General features: G+C 35.8%; 1 protein-coding gene across 1 annotated transcript in view; it reads left to right on the top strand.

Annotated features, from left to right (window-relative positions):
• Positions 1 to 21,637, top strand: part of LOC121439038 (interleukin-1 receptor accessory protein-like 1) — a 729,117-nt gene that overhangs the window by 668,059 nt on the left and 39,421 nt on the right. Inside the window, 2 exon segments of the mRNA XM_041639534.1 lie at positions 12,073 to 12,205; positions 14,367 to 14,512. Coding sequence (XP_041495468.1) covers positions 12,073 to 12,205; positions 14,367 to 14,512 — 279 coding nt within the window.

The raw sequence follows: 21,637 nt of genomic DNA, 5'->3' as shown, positions 1-21,637 counted from the left end.
TGCCATACACTGGCAAGTCACGTCCTGTTAGAAACTGTTTCTGCCTACATTCTTTTGGAAACAGGATCGAATACTACGGCTTGGTTTAAGATCAGCACTCCATTTGTACATCTTGTCTCACTACACTGGATACTACTCTTTATGCCATTGTCCTTCTTGGCAGCTGCCCTATCCTTAGTTCCTGCTTATGGTCTTAAACGTTTCTCTTCCTTTCCTTCTCCCTTTCCTTTGCTTCAGGAGATGAGGGATAATAGGGGTGTCTCTGAGTCCATTTCTTAATTTATACAAGCTTTAAGACAAAGTTAAGTCATTCTACTGTTAACGGATACGTTTTTAGCCACTTGAATAAATGACCCAAATTTTCTAGAATTCTCACCTTGTCAAATCAAAATTCTGTCAGATAGTGTCTTAGTTTCTATGGCTGGGAAGAAACATCATGTCCAAGGCAACTGATAAAAGAAAGCATTTAATTGGCAGATTGCTTCCAGGTTCAGAGGGTGAGCCCATGACCATTATGGCAGAAAGTGTGGCAGCAGGCAGGGATCGTACTTGAGCAGTAGCTGAGCGCTTACATCTTATCCATAAGCAGGAAGCAGGGCGAAAAAGGTGAGAGAAACAGAAACAGTGATCAGGAGAGATTGGGCCAGGTATGGACTTTTGAAATCTCTAAGCTCATCTCCAGTGACACATCACTTCCAACCAAGCTACACCTCCTAATCCTCCTCCAAAACAACTCCGCCAATTAGGAACCAAGTGTTCAAATATTTCAGCCTATAAGGGTTATTCTCATTAAACCATTATAGGTAGCAACATATTGTAACAAATTTTAAGTAAACTGTCTTAAGAAAAGTAAATAAATAAATAATTAAAAAGTAAAAAAGAAAGATAACTTAAACCCATATATCTCTCAAAATAAATAGTATCATTTTGTATTATGAAAATAATAACCTTCCATGAAGTTTCTTCCCCAAACTGGTGTATGATCCTCTTTCTTTAGTACTGAAAATAGAACCCAAGGCTATAGACATACATGGGAAACATTCTACCATTGCCTATGCACCAGGCAAGGAATAGTCATCAGAGGCACTAACTAAGCTGTCTTTTCATTGTTTTCCTTTTAACTAAAAGTATACCCAGATATATGTTATATAACAGTGAAAAGAAAACTTTGCAATCATTCTGGTTTTGTGGTTATCTTTGTGGTTCTAGATTCCAGTGAAAATTGTATAGATATGCTTTTCAATCTGTCAAGCTTGATATTGCTGTACTTTGTATCCTCCAATTATAAGAAACAATTTTCTCACACAGCTTTAAGTAGCCAGAACCTGGAAACAACTTAAATTCCTTTCAACTGAAGAATGGATAAGGAAAATGTGGTACATTTACACAATGGAGTACACAGCAGAGAAAAATAATGACACCTTGAAATTTGTAAGCAAATGCATGGAGCTAGAAAACATCATATTGAGTAAGGTAACCCAGACACAGAAAGACAGTTATCATATGTACTCACTCATAAGTGGTTTTTAAACATAAAGCAAAGAAAACAAGCCTACAAATCACAATCCCAGAGAACCTGGACAACAATGAGGACCCTAAGAGAGACATACATGGATCTTACCTACATGGGAAGTAGAAAAATACAAGATCTCCTGAGTAAATTGGGAGAATGGGGACCATGGGAGAGGACCAGAAGGAAGAGGAGAGGAAGGGAGGGGAGCAGAGAAAAATGTATAGCTCAATAAAATCAATTAAAAAATGACAAATAAATAATGTATTTTCTTCTACATAGTATAGTTGTTTTATAATAATATTTAACTCATTAATTTCACATTTATTTAATTGTATAATTTGAAACAAATGTAATTACCAGATGACAATTCTTGATTATATTATTAGAAACCAAGTTTGCAGATTATTATTAAATTGATAACTCATTGTGTAGAGGTAAATCTAATACAATTTCCAAGCATTCTTCAGATCATGAAATACAGCTTCAATTTTCAAAACTTAGGGTGGGAAGATAGTGTTTTAGAGCACTTACTGGTTATTCAGAGGACCTGCATTCAATTCCCAGCACATTTATGGTGGCTCAAAATCATCTATAACGCCACATCCAGGCGATCTGACAACCATTTTTAGGTTCTGTGATCACCAGGTACATGTGTGGTGTATATATGTACATAAAGGCTAAACATTTACATATATTTATAAAATGAATTTATATAATGAACATATATAAATATATCTAATAAATATATTTATATATATGAAGGCGTAACTCACTAACAATGCCACACCAGTTTGGAATTATGATTAATAGGGTGGTATTTATTTAAAGGGGAAAAAACTTACAGATCACTGTCCCAGGGAACAGCCCTCTACGCAACCAGGAAGGGAGTCTAGTCGCCAGGGAGCAGGAAGTGAAGAGAGTGAGGAGAGGGAAGTGGCCGCTTTTTTAAAAGGAGAGAGACCACGCCCCAATGGGCTGATATCTCAGCAGCTATAGGCTGGAGGAGTGGGAGGACATCCCGCAACACCTCCCCCTTTTGTTTAAATAAGAGAGTTCTAAACCTACTATGAAATTATATACAATAAGTACAAATATCCTATTCTAACTAGCTTAGGTCTTGTATAATAAATAACTTGGCCAAGCCATGAGAGAAAGTAACTACATTTATATAGTCTTCAACCCCATCGAAGATCTAAGAAAGGAAATAATGTTACCTGGGTAATTAGGAAGTTCAGTAAAACAACTTCCAAAACATGCAACAAATCACAGAGACATCTAGCTACCTGGGCAATCACCCAAAGTCACATTAGCAGCGTTGAAGCAACCAACTTTGGCTAAGGCCTAACATAACTGACGTACCATTTTCTAAGGCAAGCAACTTTTCAAAACTATCTTACCCTGTCTTGGCAGGATATGACAGTCCTGTTTTATCCATTGATGCATGCTCTGTATCTTTGTCAGTCATTGAGGTATGGGCATTTCTTTGCCCCAAGGCCAGTTCTGCCAAAAAGAAAGGCTCCAGGTGGAGTGTCTTTGGTGCTTAACATTCTCTTGGGAATAGAGTGGTGTTGCCAGGAGCAATTGTGTCTCACTACCACAAAACTCTGAGTTAGATTAAAGGCCATTTTCTACAGCTCTTTGAAGAAGTTGAAGATTATCTATCTATACTGAGTATAATCTCTATATATCTAAAGAACCTGATTAGTCTAATTATAAATGACAAACTTAGATGACTATTAATCTATATAATTCTCAATATCTATCTAACTTAAAGATTAAGAAAATAAACGACTGTGAAACAAATGAGGACAATGACCTCCAAATATAAACAATGTACAAATATGCATTGCAGTAGGTAAATATATATAAATACACAAATATTATATAAGTATCTTAATCAGAGGTAGAAATGTACACTGCAATATGGTAAATATATACAATATATATATATCAATACAATATATGTCAATACATAAAAAATGTTTTAAACAGGGGTAGAAACATGCATGCATACAATAGTCAATATAATTTAACTTTGTATCAATATACAAGAATCTATACCAATATATTTGTCTAAAAACAGTAACTCACAATTACAAATCTATTATCCCATCATCCCTCTTTTTTTTTCAAAATGATCCCTGAGCTTATTAAATTCCTCCCCCAACCCTCAATCGTATACTAATTATAATCAACCCCTAAATGATGTCCCTAAACCCAAGGGCAAACTTTACTGGGAGAGGGGACGTCGCCCTCTAGAATTACTTCCAGCTGTCATGGGGGAGACATTCTTTCTGGGGGATCCTGTGAAAGTAAAATGATGGTTAAATTTCAAGATCAATGTCTTTTAAAATTGCAAATAGTCTCTGAGTATTTTGTGCAGGTCTGGCCAAAATGCTGTATAAGATGTGCACCATTTCAGCTAACCAAGTTGGAACTGTCTTGTGCAGCTGGTACCCAAAGCAGGTCTTGTAGTAGCGCTATCAGTATCATGATGTCGTATCAACCAGGTAGAGTTGTTGTTATGGGGCCCCATCTTCTTCCTGGAAACTTCAAATGTCACTTCAGGAAAAACTCATTGTTCATTGTGAAAAACTTAAACATTAATCATATAGACATATATGTATATATTCACTGAAAGGCATGATAGATATATTCAATGAAAAGTATGATAGATAAGAAGAAAAGCAAAGATGTTTTCTAAACTCATATTTCTTTCTGTCCCATATCATGGCTCTTGACATGAGACAGAAACTCTAGAAACTCTGGGTTTTTCTCTTACTAACAGGCTTGGAATTGGAGAGGGACTGAGCCAGAGTCCAACTTCAAAACCAGCTTTATAAATTTAGAAATATGGTTTAATATTACTTACACAACCCATTCAGTTTTCTTGATATTTCCTATTGGGCAGGTATTTTTCCATCTGTCAGTATCCAAACATCCAGGGTCCCTTGAATTTTTCAAAGATGAGTGTTTCCTGTGAAGATAGGAACAGAACCCTGCACCCATTCTATATGTTTTTCTTACCACCTGTATGAATATCATCATTGTGGATGAGTTGTCATTTCTCCTTTCCAAGAGGTTTCTCCTCTTCAAATCGAAACTTTATTAATTTTGATGGTATCCACAATTTTTCTTCTCCTGTGGAAACAAGAGCAAAACCCCTTCCCCAACGTAGCACATCTCCTGGCTTCCATTGAGAGGTCAGCACATCTTTGAAATAAATTGGTTGATTTAGTTCAGTAGACTTTTCCATTATCCCATGTCTTTCTGCTGCTGTAGTTCCTTTCTCATTAGCATTAAGAAAATTCAAGGTTAATAAAGCATTATGTAATCTATTTCTGGGGGTATTTTCGGTCCCTTTCTGTTTGTTCAGCATATCCTTTATAGTACGATTTGATCTTTCTATAACTGCCTGACCTGTAGGATTATTTTGTATACCCGTAATGTGTTTTATATTATAATAATCAAAAAAGTGTTTCATTTTCTTAGATACATATGCTGGACCATTATCTGTCTTTATTTGTGCAGGTATACCCATGATGGCCATAACTTCCAATAAATGTGTGATTACTGAATCAGCCTTTTATGAGCTCAGGGCAGTAGCCCATTGAAAACCTGAATACGTGTCTATGGTATGGTGTCTATATTTTAATTTACCAAATTCCATAAAGTGGAACACATCCATCTGCCAGATTTCATTTCTCTTAGTACCCTTTGGGTTACTCCCTGCAGGCAACGGTGTTTGATTATAGAAAGAACAAGTAGGACATCTCTTTATAATGTCCTTGCCAAGTAATGGAAAATTCTTTCTTTAGGCCTTTACTATTGACATGATGCTTCTGATGAAATTCTGAGGCCTGCAACACACTTCCAATCAATAATTGATCAATCTCAGCATTGCCTTGGGCTAGGGGACCAGGCAGACCTGTATTGGACCTGATGTGTGTTATGTACATCGGACAAAGCCTGTTCCTGATTATGTCTTGTACCTGGATAAACAATGAAGTCAACTCTGTGTCATCTTGTATAAATTCAGCAGTTTCAATATGCAAGATAACTCTTTCTGCATATTGTGAATCTGTAACTATATTAAGAGGTTCTTTAAAATCCCTTAGCACCATAAGAATGGCATATAATTCTCCCTTCTGGACACGATTATAAGGGCTTTGTTCCACCTTACTCAATTCATCTGACTTGTAACCTGCTTTCCCTGATTTATTTGCATCAGTATAGAACGTACAGGCTCCAGTTATTGGAGCATCACGTACAATTCTAGGAAGAATCCAAGAAGTTCTTTTTATGAGGTTAAGTCTACCACTTTTGGGATAGTTGCTATTAATTTCTCCCAAAAAATTTAGCACAAGCTCTTTGCCATGGTTCATTGTCTTCCCATAACTTTTTTATTTCTTCAGTAGTAAAAGGCACTACAATTTCTGCTGGGTCTATATCTGCTAGTTGACAAAGTCTCAGCTTACCTTTTATAATTAATTCAGAGACTTTTTCCACATAAGTTTTTAATTTTTTACTTGGTTTATTAGGTATAAATATCCACTCTAAAATAATATCTTCCCTCTGCGGGGGGGGGGGGGGAAGAGAGGTTCTAAAACCAAACATTGGGCACCAAATTGAAGGCATAAGTCACTAACAATGCCACACCAGTTTGGAATTATGATTAATATGGTGGTATTTATTTAAAGGGGAAAAAACTTACAGATCACTGTCCCAGGCAACAGCCCTCTACACAACCAGGAAGGGAGTCTAGTTGCCAGCGAGCAGGAAGTTAAGAGAGCAAGGAGAGGGAAGTGGCCGCTTTTTTAAAGGGAGAGAGACCACGCCCCAATGGGTTGGTATCTCAGCAGCTATAGGCTGGAGGAGTGGGAGGACCTCCCGCAACATATATATATATATATATATATATATATATATATATATATATATATATAATTAATTTAAGTTTTTCGAAATTTACAAACTTACTTCTTTAGGGGAAAAGAAAATTCCTTTTTTTCCACTAAATTGCCTTTAACCATTGTTTATTTCTACTGGCTCATAATATAGTAAGGTATATCCTTGCAAAATTTCAAACTAGATTCATAGAGATCTGCCCTCTTCTGCCTCTTGGGTGCTTGGATTAAAGGCATGTGCCACCATGCCCAACTCACTTACATGTCTTTTTTGTTTTATCTATCTATCTATCGATCGATCTATCTATCCATCTATTTTGGTTTTTCAAACAGGCTTTTTCTGTGTAACAACCCTAATTGTCCTGGAACTTGCTCTGTAGACCAGGCTGGCCTCGAACTCACAGAGATCCACCTGCCTCTGCCTCCTGAGTACTGCTGGGATTAAAGGTGTGTGCCACTACCACCTGGCTCGCTTACATTTCTTAATGGTACTTTTTCTCCATCTAAAGTCTATAGAAATGTGTTGAGATGGTAGGTATTTTGTTGTCTAGGAACTATTACATGGACTCAGTTTATTCTACAAGATATTGATCCATATCTTGCACTTAATTTTTGTTGTTGTTTAGAATGATTCTAACCCTACACAGTGTCTCATTATGGAATAGTAATACAAAAGAATTTTCTCTTAGAAGGTGAACTTCTAAAACTTAATAGTAAATGGTTTTATGTATGTGTTTCATTTGGATATTTAAAATAACTCATACTTTAGAAAATAAAAATATGTGTTTTTTAGATAAAATATTCAATCACATTATGCTTGGTTTTAGGGTTTTGTTATTTGTTTGCTTGTTTGTTTTGTCCAAGACAGGATTTCAAAGAGACAGTATTTCAAAGAACAGGCTATCATCTAACTTACTATGTAGATGAAGATGACATTGAAATTCTCATCTTCTTTCCACTACCTCCTGAATGCAGTTTATCTCAGTTTTTTTTGTTTTTGTTTGAGAATTTCATAATACAGAAAAAGTCTTTTCACCAAATGTACCACCCCAAGCCCTCCTTTCCAATTTCAGTGCATTTTTCATCCATTTTTCCAAGTTTCATATGCTTTCATTCTAAATCCACTGAGCCACCCTATAGATACTATAGTTATGAATAATCTCAAGAGCATTAATTATAACACAATGTAGAAAAATAAATACAAATATTCAGCATCAATTACTTCTGATTTAGTCAACTAATTGTGTTTCTAATATTTGACTTTTAATTATTGTGATTATCAACCTACCTATAGAATTTATGACCATGTGGTAATAAGCTCTTGTCAACTGATGAGGACTCACCTCAACATATTATTGAAGCAAACATCTGAATTAAGAGGCTCTACATTTGGAATGTGGAGCCTACTATATAAGATTGATTTGGTTTTTTGAGATATATGGACAGGTAGCCTTAAAATAATGATGTAATAAAACATTACTTACCAAAGAAAAACAAGAAGTTGAGTATGGTGATAATGCCTATAGTCCCAACACTTGGGAAGCTAAGAAAAGAGAAACAGGAGTTGCAGGACAGTTTGTGTTACATACCGAGTGCTAGGCTAGCCTGGGGTACACATCAAAACCCTTTCTCCAAAATGAAAAAGGAATTAAGATAGAATGGAAATTTAAAAGCTCCGAAGCATATTTCTTACTTGTCATTGTTTATTGCATTTCTGATGTATTCAAGACACTGGAATATAAATCACAGCTGTGTCATTCATTTGCTTAGTCACCTTTCCCCAAGTGAAAAGTGCCAGAGTCACTGGAGTTTTTCTAAAGAATGTTAGTTAGCTTGGATAGAATTTCCCATGTGAGCAGGACTTTACTGGTCTTCGCTGTAGAGAGATTCCACTGGTCTCTATTGGTCTTCCCTACTAGCAGAGCTATGCACAGGATGAGGACTAGAGGCTTTTGTTCAGCAACACAAGTGGATACAATTCAGAAAAACCACTGAAAACTCTCTTTACAGCACAGCACAGCACAGATCAAAATGACTTTCCCTATGACCTATATTGAGAAATAGTTGGTTGCACTTCAAAATTAGTTTATCAACTTCATCCTCTTTTTCTCTTTCCTTTCCTCTCTTCTTTGCTCCTCATCCTTCTCCTCCCTCCTTTTTTTCTCCCCCCTCACTCACTTTCTCATTCTCTCAATCTCATACAAACACCACTGTGACACATTTAAATTATGCAAATAAAACTGTGTTTTCTGTCATCTATTTTGTCAAACTTTTTTTATTTTAAATTTTGAGATTTTTGTGTGAGAGACAGAGAGTGTGTATGTATGTGTGTGTTGTGTGCATGCATATCTGTGTGCCACGTGTGTGCAGTGCCCACATAGACTAGAAGACAGAGACAAGCGCCATAGAACTGGTGTTACAGATGGTTGTGAACAACAATATAGGTGCTGGGAATCAAATCCTGGTCCTCTGGAATAACAGTCAGTGCTCTTATCACTGAGCTTTCCTTCCAGCATCTCAGGCTTCTTATTAAGCTCTGCTTTGAGATGTTCCCTGGCAACACTTTTGTGATAGGCATAACATTCTATAGTCATTGCTTCTATGTACTATTTATCCTTGGAAACAATTATGTATAAACGATCTGATATTTTCACTAACTGCTTGGTAAGTAATGCCAGAATACTGTAATCTTAGTCCTTCTTGATCCTTTCTGATCCAAGCCTGTGTTTGAAAATGCAAAGAGAGCTAGATTTTACATGACAGATATGATTATTTTTCAGATACTTTTCCAAACCTTCCTCCAGCTTACCTTTTTTTCTTAAATGAAAGTCTAAATTGTTCAAAACTGCTTACACAGAAGAACAGAGTTGGTGCTGTTCTCATCTTAACAATACTCTGTACCTCCCTACGTGTTCCTTTACACCCATCTTTCACATATACTTCATCTTCCCCTATGATGAAGTCATTTTATTTCCTCCAAAGTTTCCTCAGTTTCTCACTTGTAGCTATGTGGCTAAAACCAATATTGCAGCTGGAGTTAAAAGTCAAAGACAGGGGCTGGAGAGATAGCTCAGAGGTTAAGAGCATTGCCTGCTCTTCCAAAGGTCCTGAGTTCAATTCCCAGCAACCGCATGGTGGCTCACAACCATCTGTAATGGGGTCTGTTGCCCTCTTCCGGCCTTCAGGCATACACACAGACAGAATATTGTGTACATAATAAATAAATAAATAAATAAATAAATAAATAAATATTTAAAAAAAAAAGTCAAAGACAAAGCAATCCGCAACGAGAAAGAAAGCATTGCATGACTGAAGGAACCATTTCCTATGTGGAGCAGCACAAAACCTGAAGAGAAAGGAAGTAACAGTTGGGGATCTACAGAGTTCCTCTGTTTAGGGGGTGGAGGAAGTAATGGGAAAGACTATTTCAGGTCCCAGAGAGTTTCAGTTGACTCTAAGGAATGTCAAACTGAGATCCTCATGGTGCAATCTATGTTTATTTAACAAAATTGTACTGTAAAGCAGGCAATCTCTGAAGATTTTTATTTATTACTTACAGTCATTGAATCTCTCCTTAAAATTTAAACTTGATCTTTCAAACAGCAGATTGTGCACATTATTGATATGTGCCTTTTAAGTTTCATATCTTGATTCTGTGTAAGATTTGCTGGTGAATTATGGCTACATTGACATGGTAGCAGGCATTCCAGCTGCTTAAAATTAGTAACTAAAACCTTAAATGCACACCCAGGTGTTAAAGTGCACACGCCTGTAATTTCAGCATGAGGAAAGCCATACTTCATTTAAAATTAATATGAATATACGTTCTATAGAAATATATACTTAGATAGTATTCAAGAATGTTGATGCTCAGTTATCTTTTTGTAACCTAAGTGTTCCCTAAAAGTGAATTCAATATTAAAACATTTAAAAATGTTTATGTACAAAAAATTGTAATAAACTTTTTTCCTTTTTCATTGCTGACTATCAAACCCAGGACCTGAAACATGCTGTCTGAGCACTTTATAGCTAAACTACAATGTCGGTTCTTAGACCTTTTAGAGACAGGGTCTTCCTCTGCAATAGCCAAAGCTGGCAAAGAATGCACAATATTATCTAGACTGGCCACAGACTTGTGATCCTCTTGTCTCTACTTCTCAATTCCTGATACTGCACGAGTGTGCCACATAGCTTGGCAGAAGCTTCATTTTAGACTATAAAAAGCTTGTGGCTATTTTATGAACTTGGCCTGATCTAGCTCACCAATGGTGAATGACTCTTACATATAGAATCAGAACTTTTAGGAATCTAGTAGAAAATATTCTTAAAAAAATGAGCAAATACAAAATACCCACATCTTAAAATATTAGAACAGTGTTTTTGGATTTTTTTTCTTGTACAACTGACAAAAATTCAAATAATAATACTTATTTTAGCCAATAAAAATATTTTTGTTATTGAAAATGTAGAACCAAGTGCACAAAATGCCCAGCTCTTTAAAAGAGGACAGCTGAGTATATTGCACTTTCCTCTTTGCTTATCCTGCAAAAGTCCAAAGAAGAATTTAGGAAATTTCCACGACTACTCATAGCTTAGTTATAAGGTTATTAGGAACTACTTTCCTGGGGCTCAGAGAGCACAGAACCATACAGACTACTATCATAATCTATTGCAACATCTAATTGAGAGAGTTAGCTTACTCTAGATGCCAGCAGACATGTCACTGGGGCATACATTTCAGTTCATCATTTGACATCATGACGAAGTGTTCTTTTATGTGTTACTGGAATAGGCTCTTACTGGACTTCTTTCCGGTTCCACTTGGAGTCAGGAAGTTCATATAACTAGATAAATATAGACTATTTCAATTGTGTAATGTTGGCTATAGCTTGAGTAAATAAAAGTGTTATAAATGGCAAAGAATAAACTGAGTGTTCTGGAGACATTAGATTCATAGGTACATTTTAGTCAAGAATTTATATATACCTTATTAAAATAGTCAATTAACCTATATCTACCATTATATAAAATGATCTAAGTGTAGTAAGCAAAATACTTAAAAAGCAGAACAAAACTTCTCCACCATGCATATTCTTGATTTACTTTGATGAAAATTCCAAATATTTATTGTCATGCATTTATTCATTTTAAGGCAATTTTCTACCTAATATTGTTTCTTTGCCAAGAAAATATATTTCTTAGGGATTCAACATCTCTTAGTAGTGCTTTCTTGACTCTATAGTTGCTTTTTTCCCCAAACAAATATTCTGCTTTGTTTTTCCATGTATGCTTTGATGGAATGCCTGGAGAGGAATATATTCCTTCTGTGATTTTTCCCAATAATTCATAAACTCTCAATCTATCAATCTAATCATAAGAAAGAAAATATCATAGAGCCTCAATGAAAGAATATCCTATAAGATAACTGATCCTCTTTTAAACCTCATAAGTAACTCTCATTACATAAAATAGTACATACTGTCAAAACGTGATGATACATTTGATAAACTTGACAAAAAAGGAAAATGCTTGAACAACTATTTTCTTAGCTCTTTCAGATCAATGGAATGGTCCAATTCTTACCAGTCAATTTCTTTTAAAGAAGTGGGTGCAAATGGATTGAGGTTGTTTCTCCATCACTTTTCTCCACAGGTGACTCCGCCAACCTCACCTGCAGAGCTTTCTTTGGGTACAGTGGGGACGTCAGTCCTTTGATTTACTGGATGAAAGGAGAGAAGTTTATTGAAGATCTGGATGAAAATAGAGTTTGGGAAAGTGACATTAGGTAAACTATTTTTCATCTTTTGAACACGTGCAGTTGAGTTAACATTTGCTCTGCTAAGTGGGGAGAGGGTGAGCTAAAAGAGAAAAGACTTTTAATCATTTTATCTTTCTGTTATCATAACAGAAATACTGATACTTTTGTGTAAGAAGCAAAGAATTGTTGAGACTGACGATGGAATTACAAAATGTGAATGCCATTTACAAAAACTAAGAGTAATTCCTTTCATTTTAAATATTTGTATTAATTCATTGGGATTTCATACAGTATGTTTTGAACATATTCACAAACATACCCCCACTTTCTCCACATAAGAATAATTTCCAAAGAGACCTTATGCTAGTAGCTCACTAAAGCTATAATAATGGAAAATATAGAAGCCCATTCTAACCTTAGGAAAATCACTGTGCCTTTTGTTTTTACAAAATCTTTTAAAAGTTACTGAGAAGAACCAGGCGCTGGTGGCTAATGTCTGTGATCACAGTGCTTGACAATCTCAGACAAAAGTGTTCCTGTGAATTGAAGGCCAACCTGGGAAACAGGATCATTCAGAGCCAGCCTGGGCTGGGGTGAGACAACTGTCTCTAAAAATAAATATTGACAGGAAAGGTTAGCTAGGCACTACATGGACTCAAATGCAAACTTTGTATTTTCCTTGGATATTTTTACATATTTAAGCTACCAAGTCAAATATAAAATGTTTGATAAGGTGATGGAGGATATGCAAATTTTTGTTATCTTTTCTACTCTAACTTTAATGTATAAATATTTATGAAGAGAGAATAATAATAGAAAAAAAACCTTAGATTTTTAGGTATCGATTTTGAGGGCATAATATTTATACTTCTTTTTTTCAATGTAGTTACATATTTATTTACTTATGTTTAATTATCAAAGTATTCAATGATGATGTAAATTATATTTGAACAAGAAGAGTTAGTTCTAATCATAATGCAAATGATCAAGGATTTTCATAATGATAATTAGGTTATATCCAAATACAAATGATGGATATTTTCTATATATTCTTCCATATAAAGGCATTCCATATTTTCCATGACTGTACGTAAATTTAAGTGCTGCTTCTCCTTTTTCAATGTCAAGCCTCTTAAAACTTTAACAAGGAAGTAAGAGAAAATGTTTTTCAGTAAGAATAAAACTGTCATAAAAGATAATTTCTATCGGGATCTTATCTCTGGCAACAAATACACAATATCAAACTCTGGATTGCTCCAATTGGGTTCTGGAAGATCCACATTGTCAGTTCTCCAATATGGATGAAAATATTTCTTTGTCATTATTCATATTTAAATTTCACTTTTTATCATTTACCAATGCTTTTGAATTATTAAAATTAAAGTAGTATTGTAAACCTAAACTTCGACTGTATGACCTTGACAAAAAGCTCTGGAAAGTTATTTATCTAATAAGATATATATATATATATTAAGTATACATACACATTCATCCAGGCAGGAGTTTAGAACTAGGAATACCGGGAGCATGTAAAAGGATACCTTATTTAATTTGCATTTGTTTGAGAGATTGCTAAAATATATAACAATCAGATTAGTAAGCATTTACCATCAATTTTAAAAGTCAGCATTAAATACTTATCAGAAGTTTTAATATCTCAGTTTATGGTTTCATATTTCTTTAAAACTATGCAACTTGCTTGTATCATTAGAAAAAGTAAGTCAGGCTGGTGGTGTCAACCAATGTGTCAAAATAACTCGGAAATGTTTTCTTTCTCTTACTCTTTTTGAAAATAATCCGATATATAATTAGGCCTCCAGTCTAACACTTTGAAACCTGTTATCTCATTTTTACATCATATTTCTTCTTAAAGGAAAAACGATTTGTAAACTTTTCTCAAGGTCTCCGTCACCTCTCTATCATGACAGTATGACTGTCCTCCTATGAGAGATAATTAACTGCAAGTTCATTAGCATCTCCAAAGACAAGCTTCTTCATTAGAAGGGAAGAGGAAAAGGGCATGCTATCATTTAATTAACTTAGCATCAATTCCTAGCCAGAGTTGCAGCACCAACTCTGTAGGTATATTCTCATCAGATTCTGATTCATCTACATTTCTTTCTTTTTCATGTATGTGTATGTGTATGTTTGTGTGGGGTTTTTTGTTGCGTTTTCCTTTATGTTTTAGAATTCTTAAGGAACATCTTGGAGAACAGGAAGTTTCTATCTCATTAATTGTTGACTCTGTGGAAGAAGGTGACCTGGGGAATTATTCCTGTTATGTTGAAAATGGAAATGGACGTCGGCATGCCAGTGTTCTCCTTCATAAACGAGGTGAGTGTGACCGTCCCTGCTTGAGAGATAAGCTGAATCTTCCATAGAAAGGACTTCACTTGACTCCAGTAAAATAAAACTGTTATTTTTATTTTTCACATAAACCTGGTACAAATAAAATAATCACATTAGCATTTGCACATGAAGGTGTTAGTGGACTCATGTCCATAAACACATTGTTCTAAGGTCAGTACTCCGAGGTGAAATGTAGTAGAAGAAAGCCAGGTTTATTTAATGGCTAGCACCTAAGAAAATGGCCATTTGTCCCTAGATGAATGGCACTCAGAGAGAACTTGGGTAAAGAAAGATATGAACTTGTAGGGAGAGGAAAGGAACAGGCACAACAGGGGTTTATTACCCAAAACAATTCCCCATCCCTGATTGTGTGACTCCCACTCCCGAAGCTGGTAATTGATGTTGACCTCCTGGGCTAGGTTCTGTATTTTTTTTAAATTACTATAACTGGCCTGAGAGTTAATTCTCAAAACAATTAGTGTGCTTTTTGTTTGCTAATGCACGGAAGTGGAATAAAGAAGCACATCTTGATTTTGTCTGAGGGCATCCAGCTGTTCTGGGTTTTGTAAATCTAAAGATCATTTTGCAGTTAACATCTGTATCTTTTAGGTTCAGCTTTCTTTAAATTTAGACTGGTGGACAATGACAAGCCACAAAGGGACAACCATGATTGCAAAAAGAAGAGAGTGTCATAGATGAATTATTAAATAAGACTCAAGTCAATTTTGGTTTCTTTGCCTTGCTTTACTATCAAATATATAGTCTGAGAAAGATGTTCTCAAGTGTAGGTTTCCAATATGTGGATTTGAGAAAATATTTTTGTAAAGAAAATATTGTTTTGCAAAGATAAAAGAAGATAACAAATGGGAAGTGTTCATTACAGTACCTATAAACAAAAGAAGTTTAGTTAAATGGTAGTTGTTATAGGAAATAGGTATTAGGTCATTTAACTTTATTTTAATGCAATAGAGTGTGCCATGATTTGAAGGTTGTTTCATTACTGCAAGAACTGTGCCTGATGGATTCTCCAATACAAATATTTCTTGACATTTTTTAACCTTATATAGTTTTTTCATATATGATATCCTCCCATGATTAATATTAACTTATTATAATTAAGATGGGTTGTTGTCGGGGGCAGTGTCTGAAATAATAACTTTGTCTCCATAGCAGTTTTATCAACTTATGTACAGGTGTCTGTGTGTGTGTGTATGTGTGCCCACGCGTGTGCATGTGTGAATTGTTTAAAATCAGACACGATTATATAATGTGACGTATGCCTTTGAGTTAGTGAAATCTTTTATGCACACTAGAGGAGAAAAAGTTTTTTTCTGCATTATGCTAAGTGATAACATTCTAGTCTACTTATTCCAAGTATGTTTAATACTTGCTTACTCAGCAGATTTGCAATGATTTTAATTTCAAAGCATATCTTCAGTCCAAGAATCTTTGAGGTTTGCAAAGAGACAGAATGCTGAAGACTGTTCCCTACCTTATTGGGAAACAGATTCTCTTTGAATAGTGATGCTGAAAGGTATCCAAATAAACACCTTGACTGTCAAGGTGACTGACTATACTGTTGAAGTAGCATATTATGCTGGGAAGCCAGGAGAGAAGAAAAGTAAGCAGCAGCTAGCAGTGTTGATTAGTGTAGCTTAACACAGAATTAAAGTTAAACAATGAGGGAATGTGAGTGCCCACGTACAAAATCAGCCTCAGTGTAGGGAGCAGCTTCAATGATGTAGAGTTAACACTTATCCTGCCACAGCACCTTCAAAATGATGTATTAGCTCATACTGGGTCACATTCAGTCTCTAGGCAAGCCATTGTGCCTTTGGAATGATCTGTTAGAGATCATCTCCCTTTCTCTAGTTGTCTATCCATTGGCTCCTGTTTACACTTTCCAGTGCTATTTCCCTAGCAATCAGATGTTTGATAATAATTGCCGTGATACTACTGAACCTTGATTTCACCAGACTCAACCTATCTGGTACCTTCTATGCATTCGTTATTTCTATGAATCATTCTTGTCACTCACTTTTTTATTGAGCTACACGTTTTCTTCACTCCCCTTCCTTCCTTCCCTCTTCCCTTCTACCTTCTCTTATGACTTCTCTTGAATACAGTCCAAATGAAGAGTTTAAAGTAACCTTAAGAATTAAAATAGTGAAGAAAAGCTTAGGGCACATGTTAAAAATCGACTGATTTGGGGACAAGTGAGATGGCTCAGCAGTAAAGAGTATTTGTTACTCTTGCATAGAACCTGAGTTAAGTTTCCTGCACCCATATCGTGGCTAACAACTATCTGTAACTCCATTTCTAGGTGATCTGATACCCTCTTCTGACCTGCATGGGCACCAGGCACATATATGCTATATAGATCCACTTGCACACAAAATGCTTGTAGACATAAAATAAACCAAAGAAGAATTTTACGTCTATTGATTTGGACAACATCTATTTCCATTTGGAGCATGGAAGGGATGCCAGTTAGGGGATTATCTTAAGAAAAGAAGAATGCCAACATATTTGATGTGTAGGGAAAGCTAATAAAGTTGGTTTTGCAGGCAGGCATGATGTCAGGTAAGGGTCAGATACACTCTAGGATATTTCTAGCATGTTTAGCCTAAGGTTAAGCATATAGGGCTACTAAAGCTACCAACCGCAGGGAAAAAAAATAGTTTTGCAGAAACAAGAAAATTGTTTCATAAGAAATACCGTTAATGTCTGATTATCTGAATATGAGGAAGACAAATATGGCCACTTTTAGCTGTTCTCAAATGCGTAAGTTTTCCATGATGCCTTTCAAAATTTATATTTCTATAAGCAACATTTTGTTCTTATTAAGATAAAAGCATTCGTCCCCAAAGAATCCTCCAAGTTTTTGCACTCCAAAAGTCTCTACTTAAAGTGAATATGTACCTTCTTTTAAGGGAGTTGAAGACATGGAGTCTTTCTTTGCAAGGCAATAATGGATGCATTCTTACCTCAGAGGGCCCATTGCCTGGGGTGACCACACTCATCATCTTGAGAACAAGGAAGGACTTTGGTCAGCATGTAATATCATTATAACTTCACTAATCCTACGAAGTTCAGAAAGAGATCCCATAGGTTAGATCTTCAATGACAATGTCTTTGTGAATGTCAGACTTCTGTCAGGTTATCAGTTATGCAATTATCAAATAATTTTCTATATTACTCAGAGAAACAACTGGAAGTTGCCAATTTTAATCTTTTGTTTTTGACACCAATTTAAAATTTCTTTAACTTATGGGTTTTTCAAATCTGCCCCTTTAAACTTGTCCTTGGCAAAATACACTAAAACACTAGTTTAATCTAGAGCAGATGTTCTCAACCTTCCTAATGCTGCTACTGTTTGATACAGTTTCTCATGTTGTGGTAACATCCAACCATAAAATTACTTTTGTTGCTACTTCATAACTGTAATTTTGCTACTGTCTGGAATCATAATGTAAATATTTGTGCTTTCTAATGGCCTTGAGGCGACCCCTATGAAAATGTCACTTGACACTCACCAAAGGGTCAGGGCTCATAGGCTGGGAAACTGCTCATCTAGATCTTGAGCACTAGGAACTGTAACTTCTGACAGATAACGTTTATCCAAAGTTCTGTAAGCATACTTCTTCTACTGTTACTCTCTGTTCAATATATAGATATAACATGATTTCAGAGTCCTTCAATGGGTGGCAGGGACTCTTGGAAAGATTACCCCTGGCTATCAACGTAAGTTGGATGCTGAATTATTACCCTTCTATCTTTATTTGGAAAGCCCACTTGCAATCCTACCAGGAAATTTGAGCAGAGAAAATTCTATCTTAAGAATACCTAAAGTTGGGGCTGGAGCAATAGCTTAACAGTTAAGCATACTGGCTGCTCTTTCAGAAGTTCTGAGTTCAATTCCCAGCAATCACATGGTTGCTCACAACCATCGATAATAGGATCCCTTCTGACATGCAAGCATACAAGTAGACAGAGCACTCATACCTAAGACTTCTTGAATTTTGCATGCAAATGGATGGAAATAGAAAACACTATCCTAAGTGAGGTAAGCCAGATCCAAAAAGAGGAACATGGGATGTACTCATTCATATTTGGTTTCTAGCCATAAATAAAGGACATTGAGGCTATAATTAGTGATCCTAGAGAAGCTAAATAAGAAGGAGAACCCAAAGAAAAACATATAGGCATCCTCCTGAATATTAACCTTCATCAGGCCATGAAAGAAGACAGAGACAGAGACCCACATTGGAGCACCGGACAGAAATCTCAAGGTCCAAATCAGGAGCAGAAGGAGAGAGAGCATGAGCAAGGAACTCAGGACTGCGAGGGGTACACCCACACACTGAGACAATGGGGATGTTCTATCAGGAACTCACCAAGGCCAGCTGGCCTGGGTCTGAAAAAGCCTGGGATAAAACCGGACTAGCTGAACATAGCGGACAATGAGGACTACTGAGAACTCAAGAACAATGGCAGTGGGTTTTTGATCCTACTGCACATACTGGCTTTGTGGGAGCCTAGGCAGTTTGGATGCTCACCTAACTAGACCTGGATGGAGGTGGGTGGTCCTTGGACTTCCCACAGGACTTGGAACCCTGATTGCTCTTTGGGCTGACGAGGGAGGGGGACTTGATTGGAGGAAGGGGAGGGAAATGGGAGGCGGTGGCGGGGAAGAGACAGAAATCTTTAATAAAAAATAAATAAAAAAGAAAAGCATAAATAAATTTTAAAAAAGAATATCTAAAGTTATTCCACTTCTGTAGCCAGAAAAAGTTGCTCCCTAATTAGGAGCATGTCAGCTATAAAGAGAGAGCGAGAGTTAAAGACAGAAGGGGTGTGAGGTTCAATTTGTTATGAGTGTCCTAAGTCTTAGTCCTCTCTCCAGGAAACTGCCCCTTCTCCTTTAGCCTTGCTTGTGTCTGGCCTAGAAACCACACGATTTAGAAACTGGCTTCAAAAAGAACCAACAAAGACCTTCCCCTTGATATGGGACCGCATGAAATTTTCCCTGGCATTTTCATTATGAGGGTCTTGTTTAGGCAACCATATTTTTGAGATTTCTTGGGTCAGCTTTCTTGTCTTTTTTAGAAACATTATCTAGCAGCATGTGTGTGTATGCATATATGTGTATGTGACAATAATAATTAAAGAATATGAGATTAGGAATTTGAGAGAGAATGGTAGGAATGTGGAAGAAATTAGGAGTAAAATAAGAGCAGAAAGTATGTAAATACAATGTTCACATGTGAAATTTTCAACTTTTAAAAATTCAAATAAAGAAGAACAAAAATGCTGACAACTCAAAAGGGTTTACATATCAGTTGCTGGGTTATTCCTTATTCCTGCCCATAGTTGATTAAATTTGCTGTCTGAGTCTCTGAGTATTTACACAGATTCCTTTGCTTGGGTTTCTAGTTATTCTTGTCTGTCTTGACATGCACAAAGCCATCAGTTTTCCTCCAAACCCTGGCCTGTCCTTTTCTCTTCATTTTGTATTTTTCCATTTCTCCAATACAACAATTCTGTAAATGAGTGGTTCTCAATCTTCATAACACTGTGGCCATTTAATATACTTGCTCATGTTGTCATGATTACAAACCACAAAATTATTTTTGTTGCTCTTTCATAACTGTAATTTTACTACTGTTATTAATCATAATATAAATATCTTTGCTTTCCAATGTTCCTAGGTGACCTCTGTGAAAGGGTCATTTAATCCCAAAAGGGTCATTACCCACAGATTAAGAAACACTGCTTTAAATGGATACACACCAGAAAAGTGTTTTGGCCTCAGATTTATCCATTTCTCCACTCACCAAAATAAGTGGATTCTTATAATTATAATTTCTGGTCCCAAATTTGATGACTACTCAATGCCCTCAAAATATGGACATCTTTATTTTCTGTAACAAAGCACTTTAATAGTTAAAGGTTTGGAATTGGGAACAAGGCTGGTTGTGTTCAAGACTCAACACTTCTGCAAAATTGTTCTGTCTTAGGCAACCCACTCCATTTATTTGGGTCTTTTATGGTCTTCTCTAAAATGGGAGTGCTAAGATGTCCTTTCACTTATAGCAGCTATGAGAATTTAATGAACTCATATGTGCCAATGCTTATCACAGCATCGGACACATACTTAGTGCCCAATAAATATTAACAAGTAAGACTTCCATGTTCTGTGTCCTACTGCAGGTAAAGAAGGATGCAGCAATTGTGTTTTCAATTAAAAATTCTATGCATTCTAAATTTACCTTTCATTGAAATGATCATCTTTAGCTCTAACAATTACCTCCCACTTTTCAGAATTTTACCTTAATATGATTTTTCTTTAGTCTAATATACTGTCCTAAAATTTTCATTTATTTATTCATGCATTTAGTGATGATGGTTACATATCTCTATGTGCCTAACATTGTGTTTGCTTGCAAAATTAAATAAAGAAGAAGAAATAGGTACCAATATAAATTGGAATGTCATGATCTCTATTTTAAATTACACTGCTACCAAACACTCTTAACACAAAACTATGCTTTTTTGTTTGACTTTAGAATTGCTAAGAGTCTTCATTAACAATCCTGGTCTTAATGGTTATGTTTACTATATTGATTAAAATAATGTGGCAAGTCATACATCAAGAGGTAGGAGAACTGGAAAAGTATCTATTTGAGAAACTTAGGCCTACTTAACAAAGATAAACATCTAGGTTTTCTCTATTTCCCCTCAAACTCATTTCACTTCTTCTGTACACGCTGCCTTCCTCCAAAGAATGTAATCAATAGGAATTAGACTTGCTCAATAAACTCTCTAGTCCTGGAAATATCTTTAGTAATGCAATTAAATGTGCAAATAATTTAGGATGCATTGTTTTAAAGTTGGGTGAATTTAGACTCAGTGAACTGTTTATCCCTCCTTGTAATGAGTCATCTTTGTAATGTGTGTCTGTGTCCTTGCATTTATTGTCTAGTACATTTATTCTCTGAGAGATTCAATATGATAACAAATCCTTGTAAACCTTTCTTAGATTTAAGAAGAGTCAATTGATGTCATTGATCCTTGAAACTAGAAAGTTTTTTATACCGTCAACTCTTG

This window comes from Microtus oregoni, unplaced genomic scaffold, assembly GCF_018167655.1.
Source record: "Microtus oregoni isolate MIOR12 unplaced genomic scaffold, Mior012 000059F_ref0000304, whole genome shotgun sequence".
NCBI classification, from domain to species: domain Eukaryota; kingdom Metazoa; phylum Chordata; class Mammalia; order Rodentia; family Cricetidae; genus Microtus; species Microtus oregoni.
Note: the sequence above shows the minus strand (reverse complement) of the source record. Positions and strands in the feature narration are given on the sequence as shown.